This window comes from Scyliorhinus torazame, chromosome 9 (genome assembly GCF_047496885.1).
Source record: "Scyliorhinus torazame isolate Kashiwa2021f chromosome 9, sScyTor2.1, whole genome shotgun sequence".
Taxonomy (NCBI): domain Eukaryota; kingdom Metazoa; phylum Chordata; class Chondrichthyes; order Carcharhiniformes; family Scyliorhinidae; genus Scyliorhinus; species Scyliorhinus torazame.
Window position 1 is genome coordinate 229,054,720 of NC_092715.1, and position 18,721 is coordinate 229,073,440.

The following is an 18,721-nucleotide window of genomic DNA, read 5'->3' on the forward strand; positions in this document are numbered from 1 at the left end:
CTCCCTGGCCTCCGGATCCCACTCGGTGGAGATCCGGGGGTACTGCACCGCCACCCTCACCGTCCAGGGTGTAGAGTTTTCAGCAACTTCCAGCACTACGTCCTCCCAAACCTCTGCGCTGCCTTGCTACTCAGCCTGGATTTCCAGTGCAACCTCCAAAGTCTAACTCTGAAATTCGGCGGGCCCCTACCACCCCTTACTGTATGCGGCCTCACGACCCTTAAGGTCAACCTACCTTCCCTGTTTGAAATCCTCACCCCGGATTGCAAACCCGTCGCCACCAGGAGCAGATGGTACAGCGCCCAGGACTGAACCTTCATCAGGTCGGAGGTCCAGCGGCTACTGCGTGTCATGTTGGGTGTTCCGATACACAAACGAACCAACACGGTTGTAGATGGTACAACTCTGTTTTATTATTCTGTACAATAATAACTATTAACTTCTGGCTGTGGTTCGTACTTCACCAGTTAACCTGTGGACCCAGCCCTCGCACTATCTTAGGGGTGAGGCACTCAGCACATAGTGTATGTCTGAGTGGCACGCAGTGAGCTCTGTGCTCTGAGCTGTCTCCTGGTAGAATGAGCGGGAACTGTGGTGTTCCCTGTTTTATAGTGTGTGTGCTCTCACTGGTGATTGGCTGCGATGTTGTGTGTGTTGGTTGGTCCATCTACCTGTCCATCAGTGTGTGTGTGTGATTGCACCATGATATGTTAATATGGATATCATGACACTGCGGGAAGGCATCATTGAGGCCAGCAACAGCCCCTGGAGAGCCCAAGTGGTAGTTGTGAAGACTGGGGAGAAACACAGGATGGTCATTGACGATAGTCAGACCATCAATCGGTACACGCAGCTCGACGCGTACCCCCTCCGACGCATATCTGATATGGTCAATCAGATTGCACAGTACCGGGTCTTCTCTACAGTGGACCTGAAATCTGCTTACCACCAGCTCCCCATCCGCAAGGCAGACCGCCAATACACTGCGTTCGAAGCAGATGGCTGCCTTTACCACTTCCTTTGGGTTCCCTTCGGCGTCACCAACGGGGTCTCGGTTTTCCAACGGGAGATGGACCGAATGGTCGACTGGTACGGACTGCGGGCCACCTTCCCATACCTCGATAACATCACCATCTGCGGCCACGACCAGCAGGACCACGACGCTAACCTTTCCAAATTTCTCCACACCGCCAAACTCCTGAACCTAACGTACAACAAGGAGAAGTGCATGTTCAGCACCAATCGCTTAGCCATGCTTGGCTATATCGTGCAAAATGGAGTTCTAGGGCCCGACCCCGACCGCATGCGCCCCCTCATGGAACTCCCCCCTCCCCCACTGCCCCAAGGCCCTCAAATGATGACCTGGGGTTCTTCTCATACTCTGCCCAGTGGGTCCCTAACTATGCGGACAAGGCCCGCCCACTCATTCATTCAACAGTTTTCCCCCTGACGGCCAAGGCTCACCAGGCCTTCAACCGTATCAAGGCTGACATCGCCAAGGCCGCGATGCACGCAGTCGACGAGACCCTCCCCTTTCAAGTCGAGAGCAATGCACCAGACGTCGCTCTGGCCGCCACCCTCAACCAGGCAGGCAGACCCGTGGCATTCTTTTCCCGCACCCTCCATGCCTCCGAAATTCGGCACTCCTCTGTCGAAAACGAGGCCCAAGCCATTGTTGAAGCTGTGCGGCATTGGAGGCATTACCTGGCCGGCAGGAGATTCACTCTCCTCACTGACCAACGGTCGGTTGCCTTCATGTTCAATAATACACAGCGGGGCAAGATCAAAAATGATAAAAACTTGAGGTGGAGAATCGAGCTCTCCACCTACAATTACGAGATTTTGTATCGCCCCGGTAAGCTCAACGAGCCCCCCGATGTCCTATCCCAAGGTACATGTGCCAGCGTACAAGTGGACCGACTCCGGGCCCCACACAATGGTCTCTGTCACCAAGGGGTCACCCGGTTCTTTCACTTCATAAAGGCCCGCAACCTACCCTACTCCATTGTGGAATTCAGGGCGGTCACCAAAGACTGCCAGGTCTGCGCGGAGTGCAAACCGCACTTCTAGCGGCCAGACCGAGCACACCTGGTGAAGGCCTCCCGTCCCTTTGAACGCCTCAGCATGAATTTCAAAGGGGCCCTCCCCTCCTCCGACCGAAACACGTACTTCCTTAAAGTGGTCGACAAATACTCCAGTTCCCCTTCGCCATTCCATGCCCCGATATGACGTCTGCCACAGTCATCAAGGCCCTCAATAGCATCTTCACATTGTTCGGTTTCCCCGCTTATGTCCACAGCGACCGGAGATCCACCTTTATGAGTGTTGAGCTGCGTCAATTCCTGCTCAGCAAGGGCATTGCCTCGAGCAGGACGATCAGCTACAACCCCTGGGGAAACGGGCAGGTGGAGAGAGAGAACGGGACGGTCTGGAAGGCCGTCCTGCTGGCCCTACAGTCTAAAAATCTCCCGGTCTCCCGCTGGCAGGAGGTCCACCCGACGCCCTCCACTCCATCCGATCGCTACTATGCACTGCGACTAAAGCAACCCCCCCCCCCCCATGAACGCCTCCTTGCCTTCCCTAGGAAGTCCACCTCCGGGGTTTCGCTCCCAACGTGGCTGGCAGCTCCAGGACCCGTTCACCTCCGCAAGCACGTGCGGCTACACAAGGCAGACCCGTTGGTCGAGAGGGTACAGCTACTCCATGCGAACCCGCAGTACACCTACGTGGCATACCCCGACAGCCGCCAAGACACAGTCTCCCTCAGGGACCTGGCACAGCTGCCCCCCCCCCCCCCCCACCCCCCCACTGCCCCAGCGCCACCCATCCTCCCCCCAGCGTCACCTCTCCATGACGATCAGTCCTCCTATTAGTTCCACCCGGGGATGAAGATGAGGACTCCACGCTCCCGGAGTCACCGGCGACCAAGCCGGCGCCTGCATCGCCACCGGGACTGCGGCGCTCACAACGGAGGATCAAGGCACCCGACCGGCTAAATTTGTGAACTTTTCCCCAAACTGTACACTTTAAAAATGCTCACATACATGTAAATAGCTTTCCACCACCCCCGCTAGATTCTTTTTTAACAGGGGGTGAATATGGTAGTCACCACTGTTTGTATATATGACGTATATGAGAAGTAATGCGGTAAGGCTCCTGTACTACAGGTACGGGGGTAGATCCTGCCTGCTGGCTCCGCCCAGTAGGCGGAGTATAAATGTGTGTGCTCACCGAGCTGCAGCCATTTCGGCAGCAGCTGTAGGAGGCTACACATCTCTGCTTAATAAAGCCTCGATTACTCTCTACTATCGTCTCTTTGTAATTGATAGTGCATCACACCTCCCACTGCTTGGGGAAAGCAGGAAGCATTATCAAAGACCCCTCCCACCCGGCTTACTCACTCTTCCAACTTCTTCCATCGGGCAAAAGTCTGAGAACACGCACAAACAGATTCAAAAACAGCTTCTTCCCCACTGTTACCAGACTCCTAAATGATCCCGTTATGGACTGACCCATCCATATTTATTTTTACCGTAAGCACAATCAAAATATATATGACCGATAGTATCAGATTAATTACACATTAAAAACAATGTTCTCTTAACACCAACATAAGTGTAACAGAAATATTGGGCGAGTTTCTCTGATTTCCCCATGCTTATTTCTCGGTGGCGGGAGGCTGCTCGTCATTGGCTGGCAGGAGGATCTTCTGGAGCCGCCGCTGTCGATGGGATTTCCCATTGATTCCACCCCACGCTCCCAGGAAACACACGGTGGGGGTGCACCGTCGGCAGGACTGGAAGATCCCGCCTACATGAACAACTGGATGGTTTCACCCACCGTTAATTGACATGAAGTAAAAATTACTTTTTTTCCCCCTACTTTACTACATTCTTTTCTTTTTTTTTAATGGAGTGTGGATGTTGCTGGCCAGTCCAGCATTTTGTTGTCCATCCCTAATTGCCTTTGAGAAGTGGGTGATGATGCGCTTTCTTGAATCATTGAGTCCATCTGGTGCAAGTGAACCCACAGTGTTGTTAGAAAGAGAATTCCAGAGAGCCAGTGACTGAATAAACAATGATATAGTTCTAGGTAAGGGCATTCTAACCAGCCTGCCTCATCACTAAGCCATTCCTCTGTCCTCTAGCATCTACTTCTGGAATGCAGAAGAAAGTTCCTAACTGAGGGAATGGGAGGAAGTGGGTAGGATGTAGAAATTATTTATTCATGGAAAGAAGGGGTAGATATTGAATCATATCACAGAATAGTGGCCCATTCAACCCATCCTGCCTCTTCCAACTCTTTGAAAGAGCTGCCGAATTAGCTTCACTTCCCTGTGCTTCCGCATTGCCCTGCAATTTTCTCCCCTATAAATTTATATCCTATTCCCCTTTGTGAGTTCCTATTGAATCTGCTTCCACCAGCACTATCTAGATCATGACAGCTCTCGACATGAAATAAATTCTCCGCCTTTCTCCTTAGCCTTTTTTTTTTGCCAATTGTACCTTCCATGATATTGTTTTCAATAAGTACACAGCCCCTGTAAACCAATAGGCCACCGTGGTCAGACACATCACACTCTGAAATCAAGTATCAGATGTCCCCAATTCAACTTTTGTGGATTTCTCATCAAATCCCCCCAGATGCTTCTCACACTGTGAGTCAACTTGTGCGGCTGGAACTCTGATTTCTAAACGAGTGTTTCCAAACTCCACTCTTGAAAAGACAATTCTTAGAATCTTCTCCCAAACAATGCTTTCTCTCAGATGCTTCACCACGGATCCACTTCTAAGGTTTCAATGTCTCCTCTCAGTATCCCTTTGTCTTGAATTGCCGCATGTATTCAAGCTCCCACACAATTTCTCAGGTATCCAGACATGTCAACAGAACACCATTGCTTCACAGGCTGTACTAAGGTCATCAACCTTAGGACTACTTCAGCAGTCTGGTTTCCCTCTAGTCAACCTAACCGGGTCTTTACCTTTTGGCTCTACCTTTAACTGGAAGCCTCTCTCTGCCCCTTTCTTTAACTTCAGTGAACAGTGTGATGATCTCTGTAGGTGCGTGCACCTACAGGTGCGTGCGTTTACAGGGGCTGTTGGTGGGTGGATGGTAGCGCCGCATGATCACCGGAGGGCTGGACCAACAGGGGTATAAAGGGCCGCCACACGGGGTCTCTGACTCTCTCTCGGGTGTGCTGTGAACAGGGAAACATCAGAATCACATAGATAGTTATTGGAGTTACATTTAGTTACAATTGTTAAATCTTGTTATCCAATTCCTAGTTCCCATGTTAAGGTAAAGAACTCAATGCATTAATAGTTATAGTTACTCAATAAATCTTTGTTGTTGCTGGACAAGTTCAAGTCTTCTTCAACAAGATTTAGAGGACCTCACCGTCAGCCAAGGATTGAGTAACACGTGTTATCGACCACGAAGGTAACACTACAAACAGTACCTTGTTCAATTTCCAGTTTTTTTTGTCTCTTTGACTTCAGCCTTCCAGGGACTGGAACTATCTGATCTTTAACTTCTGGGACTTGCTTTCTTCCTATTACTCCATTGTTCTGCCTCTCTACCTTGCGTAGTTTCGATGAGTGCTGCTTGCTCTCCAGCTACCAAGTTCCAACTGCAACGGGGTCCAGCTTAAAACTACACTCAAAAAGTATTTATAACCTAACGTGGCCCCTGGTTGCTAAGCAACGGTCTAGTCTTGTTTTCATGCCGTAAACCCTTTAATCACAATGCAGGCACAGCTTTAAATGAAACCAAATCCACATTACATGCAAGCACCTTCTTTTTTAAAACATAAATCTAACTAAAACTTTAATCCTTTCTTACACAAAACCCCAAATTAAACTCACTTGTCTCTAACATCCAAAAATACAAATGCAGATTTGTATCTGCATACAAATGCCAATCCAAACTACCTGTTTCCTGACACAATGGGCACAATTTAATGGAAACATTTTTAAGTGTGGTAGTGAGTGGGAACTGCTCCGATCTTCCCGTCACTCGACCCGGCAAGGCTGTCACTGTATCAAACGTTAATTGGACCACTTCAAGGGGGCTCACGGGCTTCACGCCGCAAATGATGGTCCCTCCAGCTGATTCGCCGGGACCGGGCACGCAGGCTCCCTGCCAACAAGGGGGAGCAACACTTAAACCAATCCTGCAGAGCAAACTCCACACAGCTTGCAGCCAAGCCACCAAGGAGACCAGACCCATGATTGGGAGATGTGGACCTGGCCAGATTGTGGACACAGTCAAGTACAGACGGGATGCCCTGTTTCCCCGAGAGGTTTGCAAGATCAGCCACAGGGCAGCCATTGTCACCTGGGAGGAGGTGGCAGCGACTGCCAACTCGGGGAGCATCACCAAGAGGACCAGCATCCAGTGCCGTAAGAAGATCAAAGACCTCCAGCGGGTCGCATGGGTGAGTTGGCAATGGCCCTACCCTCTACATAGCCCCCACGACCATGTACCTGTCACCGACCCCGCACAGCACCAACTGTGCTCCGGCCCACCCATGTTCAGCAGAGCCACGAATGCCGGCCCCCAACCCCCGCCACCCACGATGAATAAAACGTGCGGCTCACTAGACCCCTCTGTGTCCCCACAGGAGTCATTGGCCCACAACAGACGGAGAGGACCCAGACGGGCCGCGGGAGTGCTGGACATCAAACTCACCCTCTATGACGAAAGGTCACGGGGTGGCCGAGGACAGACTGGTCACTGAAGTAGAGGTTGGTGTACTGCACAGCGGTGAGGATCCACCATTCCCCCACCCATATGACCTATCACACCTGAGCTGTTAATGTCATACAGACTGACCCATCCCTCCCATTGACCACATGTCCATTATCCCGCATCCATCCATCTGATGGTGCTGGCCCAACCAGGGTGGTCCCCCCCGCTTCCCATGAGAATACCTCCGAGGGGAGCTTCGAGGAGACCACCATTTCCGTTGCACAGCTGTCATCGCCCCCCATCCTCTCCACCAGCGCAGAGACATTCATCGGTCAGGCCTCTGGGGCACATTCTGCTAAGCACCTCACAATTGCTGATGCACATCAGGCTGAGGCAGGAACCCCCAGCGAGACAGCAGTTGGCGGTCTGCTGGATCACAGGACCCAGCTGGGTCCCAGTCAGATGCTGAGCCTCCAGACCAGGTTTACCCACAGCTGGTGCAGTCGATAGGGTGCGGCCGCGTTATTCAGAGGGGGATGTCAGCGAAACTCCAGCAGGCCCATAGCTGATTGGAGGACTCCCAAAGGCTACGGGCGTAGGCAATGTGTGGCACCGAGGCCAACACTGCTTGGGTCGCAACCACAGTGGAGAGCTTGGTGCACGACGTCGGCAGCATGAGTGGAAGTGTCCAAGGCTCAGTCAGAGATGACCATGCTGAGCACCTCGGCAGTATGTTCGACTCGCTGGGGGACATTTCCCCGTCCCAGGTGGACCAGTATGAGGTGCTGCGGAGCACGTCCCAGTTTCAGGTGGGCATTGCCAGGGCACTCCAGAGTATGTCCCAGTCACTGATGAGCATCGCCAAGGGCATTGACATTGTGCTGCAGACATTGGGGAGCCAGATGAAGCGGGGATGCCAGGGCTCGACCCATCTGCCGCTGCCCCTCTACACCGAGGTGACCGCCAGGGCCCTATTGGCATCAACCGGGAGGAGGAGGTGCTTGGTTCCAACCCGGAGCCACCCTATGGAGTGGCAATGGTGGCCACTAGCTTACCCGAGTTCCACCCCCTTGCAACGGTGCGCCTCGGAGTCAGCACCAGAACAGGGTGGCATGGCAAGGCACTTGCCACCGGCAAGTGGGCCAGGGCCCTCTGGCCTCAAGGCCCACAGAGGACGCCGGTCAGGGGCATCGAAGGCCACTGGATGCGGTAGCAGCTGTCTTCCTCCACCTCTGACATGCATCCTGGGACACAGTTAGATGTAATGGTAGAGCTCAGAAGACTAAACTGGTCGAGGATCACTGAGAGAGAACTGGGTGGGAACGGGGTTGGGGAGTGAGGGGGAAAAAGGGGGCCGGGCAGGGTGAGGGGGCAAGGCGAGAGGGTGGGGAAGGGGTTGGGATGGGTGGGGAACGGCGGGCAACACCATCGGGAGCTGGGGCTAGTTGGGGACACGTGTACAGCATTAAAAATTGTTGCACCCGATAAATACGGCACCTCTGGCACTTTCTTCCGCAACGCTAGCCAACCACCAATCCCCTGCCCCAGTCCTCCGGGCATGGTGGTCCTGGATTCTCCCCCAGGCACACCATGTGCACGTGGTGGGTGTGGGCGAGCACTCAGCAGACAGGCAGAAATCAGACTTTGGCATTGATTGAGGAGCACCAGTGCTCAGCTCTCAGCATGTTATCATCACCTCCCTGCCTTCAACAGCGACCCGTTGACGGTGTCAACACAGTCCTGCAACCCTGGGGTGACTTTGGGAGGATGGAACAGGGTGGTGGTGGGGGGAGGGCAGAATGGGTGGGGAGGGAGAGGGGCGGGGTGGGATGACGGACGAAGCTACATCCAATGCGAAGCGGGTGAGAATGAGAGCCTTCCTGACTGCTGCCGCCTGTCCTCCATCCTCCGCTGGTCCTGCAGGTCCTCCCCAGGCTCGTCCTCCAGCCCCTCCTAGTTCGCACCTCCTTGTCCTCCTCCTCTTCGGACATGGCCGTATGTTCCTCCCCCTCTACCTCCAGCACATTGCCCCACTCCTGTGCCAGCTTGTGGAGGGCACAGCAGACTACCACAAAGCGGGTGACCCTCTGGGGGTTGTACTGCAGTGCACCACAGCAGTTGAGGCATCAGAACCGCATTTTGAGAGGGTAGCACGGTGGCACAGTGGTTAGCATTGCTGCCTATGGTGCTGAGGACCCGGGTTCGAATCCCGGCCCTGGGTCACTGGGTGTTTGCACGTTCTTCCCGTGTCTGCGTGGGTTTCACCCCCACAACCCAATGATGTGCAAGTTAGGTGGATTGGCCACGCTAAATAGCCGCTTAATTGGAAAAAATAATTGGGTACTCTAAATTTTTTTTTTTTTTTTTAAAGAAACGCATTTTGAGGAGTCCGAGGCATTGCCGAATGACAACCCCGGTGGCCGCATGGGCCTCATTGTATCAGGTCTCTGCATCGGTCATTGGTCTCCGTGCTGGCATCAAGAGCCACGTCCTCAGTGGGTACCCCTTATCCCCCAAGAGCCAACCGGCCATCCTAGTGTGTCTATCGAAGAGGCTGGTGTCTTGTGACTGCCCCAGCTGTAACTCGTGCACTTTCCCTGAATAGCGTGCACACATGTGCATGATCTTCATGTGGTGGTCGTGCTCATGCTAGACGTTCAGGGAGTGGAACCCCTTCCTGTTAATGTAGGACAATCCCTGACAACCCAATGTGCGCAAGGCGACTTTTGTGCCATCTATTACCTATACCTGGGGCATCCTGGCAATGACGGAGAATCCTGCAGCCCAGGCATCTTGTTGGGCCTGGTCCAGATCAAAGTTGATATAGTTTGCTGCCCGGGCAAACAGGGCATCCATGACATGACAGATGTATTTGTGGGCTGTAGCTTGTGAAATGCCACGCAAGCCCCGCTCAACCCTGGAATGACCCGGCGGCGTAGAAGTTCAGGGCTACAGTGACCTTGACAGCCAGCGGGAGCGGGGATCCTCCTCCTCCACAGGGCTGCTAAGTCCGTGAGGACATGGCACAGGTGCCGCACCGTCTCTTGTTGAGGAGGAGTTTCCTGCGGCACACTCTATCCATATCTGTTCCAAAGACCAGCCACGCCTGTACACCTTGGACCGACGCCGGCCTCCCCAGCTCCTCCTTGGCATGATGGGCGGCTGGGTCCTCAGGGTGTTAGGCGAGCCCCAGCACATGAGTCGTTGCCTCGAGCTTCTGCTGGCGCCGCCTCTGGCGTCTTGCCGCCTGGCCTGCCAGCAGCACCGCAAGGGTAGCTTCTGTGGAGTCCAAGATATTATCCATCTCGTGTAATACCTGTAAGGAATTGGAGAGGGTGAGAGACTGGCGGCCAGCAGTGTCTTCCACTCCGGGCCCCTTCAGTCCCCCATTGCATCCCCCTCTTTCCCCCCACCGCCCCACATCCCCTGCCATCCAACGCGCAGCGGGAGCCCCTGGTCACTGGACCCATTGTGTCCTGGGCACCCACACGTAACGTTACCTGGACGGGCACCAAACTCATTCCTGCACACACACCCTCTGGTCACAGAAATGTCCCTGCTGCTGGGACACTGTCACTGGGTATTCTGATGTGGGCTGCTGCAACCGTGGTGTTGCTTCTTGCAGTGTTCAGGAACAGTGTCCAGCAATCACGGTCTGATTGGGATGCTAGGCAATAACTCCCACATACTACATGGCACGCCTTCCCACGGGAATCCACTTGGGAGCTCACTTAACTGCGAGTAGCTTTCAGAGTTATGGATGGTCGGTGGTACAGACAGGCAGGGGCTGGGTCTGCCTTATAACAGGTACTCATGATCCAGGGGTGACATGGCCCACCCGCGGGTGCTGAGGCGCCCATCTCCCCCTCCCGGAGCACTGGGGCAACAACCCCAGTGCCCCCAGGCCTCATTGCTCGGGAGCGAAGATGACTACTCACCTCCTCAGATTCCCACAGCATCCATTCTGCCAGCTTCACGTTTTTAAAAAGGTGTACTAATCGCCTGTGTGACCACTTGCTGGGAAGGCGGTTAGATCACGGGAGGCTGTTCGATAGGCTTTGTTCCATTAATTGTATGGAGATTGGCATGGTGATTATTGGTTTCTGCCACACCATGCCGTGATCCTGATTATGCCAACGGGAACAGGCCAGTTAGATCGCAAACTGATTGGCGTCCGGCGCAGTTCTCAATTTTGGCCTCGCCCTCAATCTAACGGTGCATTGAGTTCTCGCTCAAGCGCGACACAGCCGTAAAATTTGTGTCCTCTCCTGTCAATGGAAACATTTTCTCTCTGTTTACGCATTGAAAATCCCTCACCATTTGTAACACCTTTATTCAATTTCTCCTGAACTTTCTCTGTTCTCGGGGGAAGAATCCTTATAACATTGATGCTATTTTGGCAAATATAATTAGGACCACAGCATAGTAAAGTGGCATAACTACTGCAGCCATATCCTGGAGAAGAAGTAAAACATAGTTATATGACTAAAACAAACACAAAGAGCTCTACTCCAGAGGATTGAGGGATCTTCTGTGGCATGTACAAGGGATTTCCACAGTTCATATCGATAAAATAGGGTGCATATGCCTTGTAGACAGGAAACATTCTCAACAATGTTTCCCCATTATTACAACAAAGTATTCGATGAGTCCTATTCTCCAGAGAATCCTTTTCCTCTAATGACACAGTTTGCAGATGCCTGCCCCAGACTAATGGATTTGAATGAAGATCTCATAATGCATGGAAGTCCCAGTGTCATTCAGTTTAAGGCTGAAAATAATTATCCAGCAGACTAGAATTTATTGAGTCAATGGGAATGAAAATAATTTTGCATAATAGTATAAAGCAATTGAATTTAATACTTTGAAGTTAATTCAAACAAAAATTGGAAATGTGTGAAATGATCTGCCAATTTTACAATAAAGTCAAGCAGCAGTATTCTCCGTCGGTGGTATCCTCTGCCCCACCGGCAGCGCACCCACGCCCGCGCATTTCCTGACAGTGTAGGGTGACCCACCCATTGGCTGACTGTAGGAACAGAGAATCCCATTGTCAGCCGGGGGTGCGCCACGCTGGAAAACGGGGCTGGTGGGAGGGAGAATCCAACCTAAGATCCACACCAAAGTGTTTAACACAGCATTTTGGTCAATTTGTTAGCTGCAATAGCATTTGATATTTAGTGATTGACATTATTTTGACAACTTAGCAGGAAATGGGAAACATTGGCTCCCTGTGAGCTTTAATCCTGTTGTCAACGTCACGCACAAGAGATTAGTAATTAGACATTTCTATTATGGTCCACGTGTTCTTAGTGTTGTGTGTTTCCACTCTAGGTATCGCCAGTGAATGATGAACCTCCAGCAATGAAGCCTGGTCTGAACCCCATGTTGCATTGCCTTGAAGGGAAAGAAGTCACTATTACAACTGAAAATCTCTATGCCACTGACATTGACAGCAACAATGATAAGCTGATGTTTATGATTGCACGGCAACCATTTCATGGGAAGGTACAGAAGGGCAGCCAGATTGTTGATCACTTTTCTCAGGCAGATATTATTGCTGGAACAGTGATGTACATTCACACTGGTAAGCAGTCCATCCTTAATTAATGTTGCTGTCATCTTAACACATGGCTACACCTGTTAATGCCTTTCAGATGATTCATTATACCAAGGCCCATTTGCTCTTTCTGGTGGATATAAAAGGCCCCTTGGGCTGAGAGCCCCTAGTGTTCTGGCTAATATTTATTCCTCAACCAAAGTTACCTCATTGCTGTTTGTTGGACTTTACCGTTCACACATTGGTTGCAGTATTTCGCCAACACATAGTGACTATACTTGAAAAGTAATTCATTAGCCATAAAATGTTTTGAGACATCCTGAGGTCATGAAAAGGACAAGAGGCAAAGCAAAATTCAACAGGTGCTATTGTGACTGGAAAGGGATTTCCAATGGATTCCTGCAGAGCTCAGCACAAAGTCCTTACGGGGAGAGAAACAAAGTTCAGGGGCTGGATTCTTGTACAGTCGTGGAGATTCCATGGTCATTTAAAATTGGCAGACAGGACGAGGATTCAGAAGCCCTTACCCATTTCTGACAGGTCCCATTTTCACCAGTAAAAAGGGGTAGAGTGTGACTCATGATGGAAACCTAAACTCAGCCAGGCCACTTGAACTTTCCTCTGAGTTTTAACAGGTTTTAGTAAGGGCTTTATCCTGCAGTGGGTAGTCATGTATTTATGGAGGAGATGTGAAATCTCGTGAAGGGTTCTTAAGGTAAGCAGAAGTATCAAGCTGTCATGTTATTTAAATACCCAACTTTTTCAAAATAAAAAAAACAGCCTCCCTATGTCTGAGAATTGGAAAAATCTATTCTCACAATTACAACAGCTGTTTGTTCACAGTACCCCAAGGACTCAGTTGACATTAGTTCATTACCCCATACCCTGTTAGTGGTTCACTGGTTTCCACAACTATAAAACTAAGGAGACCTGAGAAGGTAAATCCAAACATATTTTATTTTTAGCCAAATGAAAAGGTCGCAACGCTCCATACAACTCAAAAGTCCCAACTGGGACAACCGATCATCATGGCCCCAATCAGGGACCCAATCAGCTTTTAAGAGATGATTCTATGAGCCCTAGCTTATGGGCCTCCTCGCAGGACCCCCACCCGTCACCGCCCAGAGGCACCTACTTACCTTCCCTGCACTTCCCCACCCTTCAAACCCCCCTCCACCCTCATTTCATGAGCATGCCCCCCCTTGCCCCTGGCCCATGGCAGTGCCACCCTGGCACTTGGGTACCCTTGCACTGGCACCCAGGCAGTACTCGTGGCTTGACAGTGCCATCTGGGCACCTTGGCAGTACTCCTGCTGACTTGGCAGTGCCAGCTGGGGAGTTCCATGGTGCTCATGTTCCAGGGGAAGGGCTAGGGAGCCACCTTGCACTTACCCTGACCTCCCAGAGGTCTCTAATGGCCCGGGAGAGCCCCGGGGTGCCATTCCACCTGGTCCACGTTTGTGTGGACCAGCACTGATCAATGCCCGGCTGCAGGCTCCCTGGGGAGGCTAGAGAATCGATGGACGCCGGTGGATCCCGGGTGAGTAGGTCGTAAGTAGGTTTACAACCTACTTCCAGGAGTAGCGCTGGGTCACGCCCATTTGGGGTGGAGTTCCGACTCCAACGCCTTGCGGGACTTCAGTGAATTCCGAAAGGTGCTGAGGCTATTGGAAGGCTCGCTGCAGGCCTCCAATATTCTCTGGCTGCGTTGTGCTTTCGCGAGAGCGCAATGCGGCTGGAGAATCGCGCCCATTTAATGCGACCTCTCGTTCTAGATTTCCTCACAAGGGGGAACATTTGGTCTTTGTTTACTTTATCAATCCCATTTAGTATTTTATACACCTCGATCAGACCCCCAATCATCCTTCTAAACTCCAATGAGTATAAGCCCAAACTGTTTATTTGTCTCCAATATGTCAACCCTTTCATCTCCAGAATCAATGTGGTTACCCTCCCCTGAACTGCCTCCAGTTCCACTACATCCTCCCTCAAATGGAGACCAAAACTAGACACAATACTTCAGATGTGGTCTCACCAAGATCCTATACAATTGCAACAACACTTCTCTACATTTATACTCCAGTCCTTTTGCAATAAACACCAACATTCCATTTGTCTTATTTAACTGGGGAAATTGAGGTGAGGTGAATATCAGCCATTGTCTAATTAAATGGTGTAGCAGATTTGGGGGTTTAACCTGCTTCTAATGTTCCTTCTTGCCAGGACCAGAGAATTTGCTCATGTTTGATTGTTACAGTCTTGTATTTACAAATTCATTTATATCAGTTGAGGAGCAGACAAGAGCCAACTCTAAGCTATGTGTCAAGGTACTTGTAAGGAACTGTATATTACTGACAAGTAAATGGAACATTGGGGAAACCGTGACAGATAGATTTAATATGACCTGTCACATTTTGGAAATTGGAACTGCTCCAAATGACTTCCTGTTCACATTATTTTTTGGGTGGGCTTTTTGCAGACTCTTGTACAATGCTAATTGCAAACAAAAAGCTTTCATATCAGGAACATATTGAGACTATTTTTATGTTGATGAGCTGGAAAATCTGACAGCTCTGATAAAGATAAAAATAGAGGCCATTTGCACCTTGGAGGCAGCCAGTATTAATTGAAAAGGACTCTGGACTTGTCTCAGGTCCTCTTTCAGCTACAAGTCTCCCCCCCCCCCCCCCCCCCCCCCCCCCACCCATTTACCTTCTTCCCTGTAAGTTATTTTCAATAATCTCCTCTTCCTTCTCCTCCCTGAGTTTTATTCCTTCAGGTTTCTTCTGAAGTCATGTTCCTCCTTTGGCCAATTTTCTTGTCGATCCCTTTTGTTAGGTTAGATATGTGAAGACAAAATTGAACAGAAACCTTATATTGTTGTAATAAAATCTTTGATGCTAAGACAAAGAAAAGGATGAAAGAAAAGGTGAAGTAAAATAGACCAGGAGGCATGCTACTTTCTACTGGCTTAATCAGTCTCCACCAGGGAGTAGGAGGGAGGCTTCAACTGAACTCAGCACCCATTGATATTTGGTAAAATAACACAGGTTTTCAGCTCCCGATCACTATCCGTGCAGAAAAATGTTGGGTAAGAATAGGATTGGGTGATACCTCCAAGGTGAACAAGGTAATTTAAAATATTGGGAAGCATTCAATTTTCATGGAATTGCAGCCCAGCACAAATGAATCCCTTCTCAAGGCACCAACTGATAAAAGATGAAGGAAAATAGAATACCCACATTGACTAGCATTCAATTTTGGCCGCTTGTGATTTGAATTCCTGTTGTTAATTTAAGACTGAGGACTAAGAAGAAAATCCTGATGAATTATTTTATTTGAATAATGATTCTCGCTGTTTAATTTCTCCCTCTACTCAGGTGGTGAGCTGGGCTTAGCACCCAGTTTTGACACCATTACTTTTGTTATCTCGGATTGGGATGGAGGTACAGTGGAAGGCTGCTGTTATGAGGAACCACTTCCCCCTCCATTACCTATGCATGAGGATCTCCCTGTTTATGATCTCAACATTACCGTTATGCCCATCAACAATCAGCCGCCGAGAATTATCATTGGTAAGAAAACAACAAATAAAGTGCTGATTTTATATTGATCTATAATCTGAATACTGCAGACTCGATGGTTCCAGTGGGCAAGAGGTATGGAGTGGGCGGCAGCAATAGTCCCTGCCCTTAAACAAAATTGTTCGAAAAGAGTTTGTGGGGGACTATAAACTAACCATAAATCGGGTTGCTCAGGTTAATCGATATCCAATTCCCAGAATTGATGACCTCTACACTAAGCTGGTGGGGGGGAGTTACCTATTCAAGATTGGACCTTAGTCATGCCTTTGTGCAACGAGAATTGGACGAAGAGTCTCAGACGTTTTCCACAATAAATGCTCACAAAGGCCTCTTCAATATACTAGACTACCATTCAGTTTTGCGTCAGCCTGTGCTATTTTAGTGTACATTGGAAAACCTTCCAGGGAATTCCCAAGATGATGGTTCGCCTTAATTTAATTAAATTAATTTAATCTTTATTATTGTCACAGGTAGGCTTACATTAACACTGCAATGAAGTTACTGTGAAAATCCCTTAGTCGCTACACTCCGGCGCTTGCTCAGGTACAATGAGGGAGAATTCAGAATGTCCAATTCATATCATAGAATCATAGAAATTACAGTGCAGAGGAAGGTCATTCGGCCCATCGAGTCTGCACCGGCCCTTGGAAAGCACATCCCACTTAAGCCCACACCTCCATCCTATCCCCGTAACCCAGTGACCCTACCTGACCTTTTTGGACACTAAGGGCAATTTAGTATGGCCAATCCACCTAACCTGCACATCTTTGAACTGTGGGAAGAAACCGGAGCACCTGGTGGAAACCCACGCAGACACAGAACGTGCTGGCTATGCACAGTGACCCAAGCCGGGAATCTAACCTGGGACCCTTGAGCTGTGAAGCAACCGGCTAACCACTGTGCTACCGTGCCGCCCATGCCATGTTAGTCACTGGTGCTGATATGTGATGCATCTCCTTACGGTATAGGGGCAGTTTTATCCCACAAAGTGGGAGATTCTTCGGAGCGCCTTATCGTCATTGCCTTGAGAACCCTTTCAGAAGCAGAATGCAACTATGCCCATTGAGAAGGAAGGCTTAGTAATTCCATTCGGTGTGAAAACATTCCACCAATATGTATATGGTCCGCGGTTTGACCTAGTAACCGACCATAAGCCATTATTGGACCATTTCAAGGAGGTCAAGCCCATACTGCCCATACAACGTTGGGCTTTGATGTTGGTGGGCTACAATTTTGCTTTCCAGCATTGGGTTGGCACAAAAATTCCAAATGTGGATGCATTAAGATGCCTGCCACGACCAAACAGCATTCTACCACCACCTGTACCTCAGGAATTCATTCTGGCTTTGAATTTCCTGGACACTCTGCTCGTGTCCACTGGACATATCTGAAGCTCAACACAAAGAGACTCGATACTTTGAAAAATGAAAAGTATGATACAGACTTGGTGGCGCTATGAGAAAATCTGAGCAACTGAGGCCCTACGTCACTCGTCAGGACGCGTTGACCAGTGTGGATGGCGTGATTCTGTGGGGATCACGAGTGGTTGTCCCAACTCCAGCGAGGGGGCTCCTCCTACAGGAGGTACTTAGCGCCCACCTTGGGAAGACAAAGATGAAGATGCTGGTACACAGCTACATCTGGTGACCAGACGTAGATAAAACCATCATAGAATTGATTCAACAGTGCCATTCATGCCAAATGCAGCAGTCCTTACCGCCATCTGCCACCCTTCACCCTGGCGAATGACCACGTTGCCCGTGGACCCAGATCCACATTGACTACACATGTCCTTTAATGGGCAAGATTTTTTCAGTCCTGGTGGATGCCCACTCTAAGTGGCAATCGGTTCAAGAGATAGGGACGACTCTCTCAGCGGCCACAGTGGATGCCTTGCACCAAGTGTTTGCCATTCATGGGTTTCCCAAACCAATTGTTTTGGAAAATGGCACCCCTTTTACTGGCAATGATTTCCAGGTTTTTGTACGGGAAAATCGTATACGACGCACAATGACAGCCCCATACCAGCCAGCGGATTGGCTGAGAGGGCCATTCCGACCTTCAAGAATGCAAAAGCAATCGGATAAACCTCTTTGCCAGCGGTTGGCTACGTTTTTTTGTTGTACAACTGAAACACCATTCCACCACGGCAGTCACATCTGCTGACCTGCTCACAGGCTGTCGGTTAAGAACAAGGTTGGATCTTGTGTTCCCAAATTTGACGAAGAGTGGGGAGGCATGTTAGGCCTCATTGGTCAGAGCAGAGGGGCGACAGGTTGTTCCAAGTGGGAGACCCAATTTTGGTCTGTAATTTTGCTTCAGGTCAATCTTGGTTAGCAGGACGAGTTGTGGCCCAGTCGGGGCCAGTGTTTTATGTGATCAATATCAATGGGAGGACCATCAGGAAACACGTCAACCACTTGTGGACTCAAGCGGTGCTGCCCCCAGCTTTGACCCCACAAGACCCACAACATCATGAACACTCCTGTAACTCCGTCTGGCCAAGGGAAGCCAGGAGGTTCTGAATCTACTCCACCATGTGCTCCCGTCGAGGCGGTGAGGCCAATTCGTCTGTCATTGAGGTGGTACCTCCTGAGGTGATGTCCACTGTTGACAATTTGATTTCTCAGAAGAGTGCTGAGCCTCAGGCAGTGCAACGGATATCCAGGAAGACCCGGAGGTCTCTGGACCAATTTAGTTTATTTTTTTAAAAAAATAATTTTTATTAAAGGTTTTCATAAAATATCAATAACAAAATGAGAAAGAAAAAAGAACCCAACAGGGTTAAGTACAAAACACAATCTAAAAAAGCAACCCCCCAAACCCCTCCCCCCCCCCCCCCTAAATAATAAATTAACATTAACACCCCGACTTAAGACAACAGGTG

General features: G+C 50.0%; 1 protein-coding gene across 7 annotated transcripts in view; it reads left to right on the forward strand.

The window, feature by feature from the left end:
- The window catches only part of frem1a (Fras1 related extracellular matrix 1a), a 765,391-nt gene that overhangs the window by 491,501 nt on the left and 255,169 nt on the right, over positions 1–18,721 (forward strand). For all 7 annotated transcript variants that reach the window (XM_072517132.1, XM_072517134.1, XM_072517136.1 and 4 more), the window contains 2 exons: positions 12,025–12,277; positions 15,631–15,825. In XM_072517132.1, coding sequence (XP_072373233.1) covers positions 12,025–12,277; positions 15,631–15,825 — 448 coding nt within the window. The remainder of the gene's footprint in view (positions 1–12,024; positions 12,278–15,630; positions 15,826–18,721) is intronic.